At 32.9% G+C, this 5649-nt stretch overlaps 1 protein-coding gene across 1 annotated transcript; it reads left to right on the forward strand.

Annotated features, from left to right (window-relative positions):
* Positions 1-497: 497 nt before the first annotated feature.
* On the forward strand, positions 498-4732 carry LOC107845497 (galactan beta-1,4-galactosyltransferase GALS3). Its single transcript, XM_016689852.2, has 2 exons — positions 498-1995; positions 4152-4732. Exons 1-2 carry the CDS (start codon positions 794-796, stop codon positions 4495-4497), a joined length of 1548 nt encoding a protein of 515 aa, XP_016545338.1. The 5' UTR covers positions 498-793; the 3' UTR covers positions 4498-4732.
* Positions 4733-5649: the final 917 nt, after the last annotated feature.

Here is a 5649-nt window from a genome sequence, read left to right on the forward strand (position 1 = left end):
AATCTGAGAGGAATTAAATTTCTGTCTAGAAAATGTAAAGACTTTTGAGTAATTAGTCTGATATACATTGAATTTCTGCCTAGAAAATGTCAGGATCTTTAAGCAGAGTTTAGTATTCGGTTTATTTTATTCTGACTATTCAACTCGACAAATTGTCATCATCTGGATGTATTAAAATGAATAAACAAAAATAATTTATTTTTATTTTTAATATAATAAACAAGTAAAAGTGAGAAAAGAGTACTGTTTTTTATATGTTAATACTAGTAGAAATTACTAATTTAATTGCTTATTATAAATATAATACTTGTCTTAGCTAGTAAAAAATCTAATTGTGTAAACACATTTTTTTATATGGTAATAGGAGTAATAAGATTAGCTTAGACAAGAATCTGTCCATACCACATTAAAGCCAAAGTAGAAAAAATACAAAAGAAAAAAGAAAAAAAAATCACTATTAAATCACACCCTTTTTTCAATTCTCAATTTTCCATACCAAAATCATCTCCATAAATACATCATTATATAAACTCTCACCAGTCACTTTTCACATTCCAAAAGTGCACAATTGATTACAGATTTGTGTAAGCAGAAAGAAGAAAAAGTAGATAAAAACAGGAAAAAATAGTGAAAAATCTAGTTTGTTTGCTTCTTCCTTCGTTGCTATCTTCTGTTTTCGCTGTGCCTCTCTGCTATTTCTGTTATCTTAATCCTACCCCCCCCCCCTCCCCACCCACCCAATCTATCCCGTTTATATACCAAAAACTCACAAAAATTAGAACAAAATTTTGCAATGACAAAGGAGAAGGAGAGGAAAATGTTTGTTGGTGTTGTTTGGAATTGTGCAGCTGAGCTCAAACTTCTACTTACTGCTATCCTTTTCCTATTTTCACTTATTACTATTCTTCAATTCATGCCCTCTCGTTTCTCTTTGAGTTCTACTTCAAATCTCGGAACTTGCGTTACCGCTCCATCTATCTCGACATCAAATATCACCACATCAAATACTGTTGATTCTGTTTCTATTTTAATTTCAGCTGTTAATAACGTCACAGCTAATATTCCACCGCCACCGCCACCGGCACTAGCCAAGGATGAAGTACTTGAAAACGGTGTTGTTAAGCGTGCTTTCAACCCGTTTGGTTCGGCTGCGTATAATTTTATACTGATGTCTGCTTATAGAGGCGGTCTTGATACTTTTGCTGTTATGGGTTTAGCTTCGAAGCCATTACATGTTTATGGAAAGCCCAGTTACACTTGTGAATGGATCCCGAATAATAATAATAAAAAATCTATTAATGTTTCTGGTACCAAAATCCTTCCAGATTGGGGATATGGTAGAGTGTACACTGTTTTAGTTGTAAATTGCACATTCCCTGTCCCGGTTGGTAATAGCAAAAACAACACACATGGAGGGAAGTTACTGATTCACGCTTCCACCAATGGCGGTGGTGAAACTAAATTCAATATGACCGACACTTTTGTGGCGTTAACAGAGTCGGAGCAGGATTTCACAAAGTTCATTTCCACATTCAGTAAATCACCAAAGTATGATTTCCTTTATTGTGGTTCGTCTCTGTATGGTAATTTGAGTCCACAGAGAGTACGTGAATGGCTTGCATTTCACGTGAGATTTTTCGGAAAGAAATCTCATTTTGTAATTCATGATGCTGGAGGTGTACACGAGGGAGTAATGGCAGTGTTGAAACCATGGATGGAGAAAGGATATGTTACGTTACAGGATATTCGAGATCAAGAGAGGTTCGACGGTTATTATCATAATCAGTTTCTCATTGTTAATGACTGTTTGCATAAGTACAGATTTCAAGCGAAATGGATGTTCTTTTTCGATGTGGATGAGTTCATATTTGTGCCTAAGAAGAGTACTATTAAGTCTGTGGTTGATTCATTATCGGCTTATACACAGTTCACCATTGAACAAATGCCCATGTCCAACAAGCTCTGTCTTGAAGAAGACCGTGGTAAATCTTACAGGTATGACAATATTCTCATTACAATCAAACATCTTAGTTACTACACATTGTTTGTCTCGATATTTTTTGATTCCTACAGAAAAATAGTATTTTGGAGAAGATATAACAGAATGCGAGTATTATTTCTTATGCTTAGATTTTTATTACTATATGTTGTTTCTTTTATTTCGATTATCATATTATTTTATTGTAACTATTATTCTATTACTATCTGCTATTTGTTGTATTTTTGTACTTTCTTATTTGAATTGCTTTGAACTGTTTTCCCCTTCTTGTGAGGGTGTATTGGAAACTTCTCTACCTTTGCGATAGCAAAACATTCTGTATACATTTTACCCTCTCAAAACTCCACTTCCTACGACTCTAGGAATGTTGTACTGTTATAAAAAACATATAATATAATTACTATGATGAAATGTTATTATAGAAATACTATAACATGGAAAATCGACTCCACCAAAAACATGAATATTATAGTGGAACTTTAACATAGAAAGGTCTGATTGTACTAGTTCCGTTAATTTCTTACTGTTTTTCTTTGCTTTTGCGAAGAAGTGAAGTAGAATTTCTTTACTAAAGTAGGGCAATTTTTTTTTCCAAAAGTTGACAGCTAATATTCCAAAATGCAGGGCATTAAATTGACCCGTGTTGTATCATAAATGGAATATGAAGAATTTGTGGTGTTTAAAATAATACCAATTGGAAATACAAGATTTTTTTTTTTTTTGGGCTTAATTAAATAATGTCAATGTGGTAATTTTGTTTGTTTATCATAGTCCTTTAGACGTTTGATTTGGCATTTGGAAGAAGTGAAGCTGAAGCTACTGCCTACTGAATTCACTATGTGGCTAGCTTTTCATGTGACATTATTTGCCTAATACATGCCCTAAAGCTGAAACTAATATTAGTTGTGATGTCTTTCTGAATGTGATAACTAAGTACTGTGACTTTAGGATCTGTCGAGCATAAGGGGCTTCTCAATGCACTAAGGCTTCTCCTATGCGAGGAGTTTGGGAAAGGGCTGGATCACAAGTTAGAATATCCACAGCATCGTCTTTGTATTTCTGCTAGAGCCTTTTTCCACGGCTTGTACGCATGACATGACCTCTTGGTTATATGACAATTACTTTACCAGTTACTCCAAGACTCCCTTCATTTGTCGAGCACATCTAAGCGAAAAATAGAAAATAAAAAGAAATGTCCCAAAATCTTGGGGATATACACCTTGTCCGGGTGAAATATTCTTAAGGATAGTGTCTGACACATATCAAGCTTGGAAAATTTCTGTCAACATTCTTGACAAAGTGCTTTCCATAAGAATTTACAACAAGAAATGCCTGGATTCAATTTGTGGTCAAGTTGTTTCCAAATTCTGTAGTTACATGATTAGGGAATGGTTAAATAGTGTAGGTAAAATCTTAAATTATTTGGTTGAAGAAATAGTAATATTTTGGTGGCTCTAATTTGTTTTCTTTAAAGGTTCTTTGATGGTTGATAATGAAATGCTTTGATGGAGACATGACCATAAGTAGGTTTTGAACATGTATTCTAGTGATGATGTTCCCTCTGGTTGTTGAATAATTGAGATGCTTGATGGGTCACAAAAGTTAGGTGCCAAGGAGAGAAGTTTATTATGTGATTTAGTTACTAACTTTTTTTTAAAAATAGTGACGGTGTACATCGACTATTCTATTGAGTACTTACTATTTTTCTCTTGTAATAAATATCGGTAACAATAACATGTATGAGGACTTAGACAAGTATATTTTTATCTTTGGTTCTTGTGTGGTCCAAGTGGAGGCTATATATACTTCTTTAGAACATGGTGAGAATCCAATGTCTGCTCATTACCTAGCTGAATGAGAGCAATATTTATTTGCAGTGAACTAACTTTGAGGTTATTAATTTTGAATAATGATTTGGAGGTAGCCATTGTCAGTTTGCATTGATTGGTAGTAGTATTATTTAAACTATTTTAAATTCTTAAATTGGACACTAATTTGTTAATTGAAAGGTCTAATAAGGACACAATGTTTTTAGTTTTGTCGGATTAGTTGGATGCTTTTGTATGGTGCCCGAATTGTTAAATGACAAGTGAACGTAAAATTTGTCAATTTATGATGAATTCTCAAAATACAACTAACGATGTGATTGAAGGAAATGGGGATTTGAGAAGCTAGTGTACAAGGATGTCAAGCGCGGAATAAGGAGGGACCGGAAATACGCGGTGCAACCTCGCAATGTGATAGCCACGGGCGTGCACATGTCACAGAACACAGTAGGAAAGACGACCCACAAGACGGAAGGACGGATCAAGTACTTCCACTATCACGGGACGATAGCCGAACACAGGGAGCCATGTCGGCAGTTGGTCAATACCACGACGATCACCATTGACCAGACCCCGTATGAAGTGGACACCACAATGAGAGACATTGCTGGAACTGTGAAGAGATTCGAACTCAAGATGATTGGATCTACACTACAAAGAACAAGACAATAGTAAGCAGGTGGATATTTTGCTACTGTTTTGCAACTTTTTTTTTGGGGGGGGGGCGGGGGGGATGAATTTTTTCTTCTTTGAGGTTCATTTATGTATGATAAATTTTTATGTTGTAGATTTTTTTAGTATAGAAACAACAGAGACAGGTGGTATATGTTTTGGTATAATATTATAGGATTACATTGTGTTTTGTATTCTTTTCTGTTAATTCATATACTAATCAGCTTTTTCCCGATGCATTGTATTGTGGATCCTTTTTCTTATATACAGTATTATTGTTGGCTGGCACTTGGTGATGGTGTCGGTGGTCCACAACCCCACCCCCACACTCACAAAAGAATAATTACTAAATAAAAATGTACTCTCGTTTCGTTTTAGTTGATTTTCTTTTTAAAAGTATTTGTTTTAATTTAGTTGTCTGTTTAATTAAATTAAGAGGATTTTATTATGTTTTTTTAATACTATCTTTCACATTAAATGACTAAATAAAGGGTATTTACTCAAATTTATATTTTTAAAATATAATTAATAAGACTAATTTGATAAAAATAAACTCTTAATTAATATTTTCTTAATGGATGTATCAAGTCAATAGGGGTCAACTAATATGAAATGGAGGAAGTATAAAGAGAGAAGTGGCTTGCAATTTTTTAGTCTAGATGGAGAAGTTATGATTGTCAATTTTTGCTTTTGCTAAATGACCTCAACTAACTTTGCTTCATTCTTTTTAGGATTCTTGATGATCATGATTTGGTTGTTAAATTATGAATTGTGTATACTTATCATTATGAGAGTGGTACAACTATAATTAAAGATACTTAGAAGTAGGTTTTGGAAATTTAAAGTAATTATAGAAATTTTTGATAGAGATATAACAAAGTTAAGAAAATATTATCAAAAAATTTATCGTTTGAAAAATATTTTAAATATTTCTAAAATTAATAGATTAAAAATAAAATTATTTGATGCTCTGGACAAAGCTTATAGTCTAAAAGAAACACAAGTTTATCTATGTAAAAGTTACAAGGTTTTGATAAAGAAATTTATTTTTATACTGTTTAAATGAGTTATTTTACTATTTTTTTTTTTTTATGAAAAAATATTAATCACTTCCTTAAAGGTGAAAAAATTAAATAAAAATTTACAAGAAAA

This window comes from Capsicum annuum, chromosome 10 (genome assembly GCF_002878395.1).
Source record: "Capsicum annuum cultivar UCD-10X-F1 chromosome 10, UCD10Xv1.1, whole genome shotgun sequence".
In the NCBI taxonomy this organism is placed as follows: domain Eukaryota; kingdom Viridiplantae; phylum Streptophyta; class Magnoliopsida; order Solanales; family Solanaceae; genus Capsicum; species Capsicum annuum.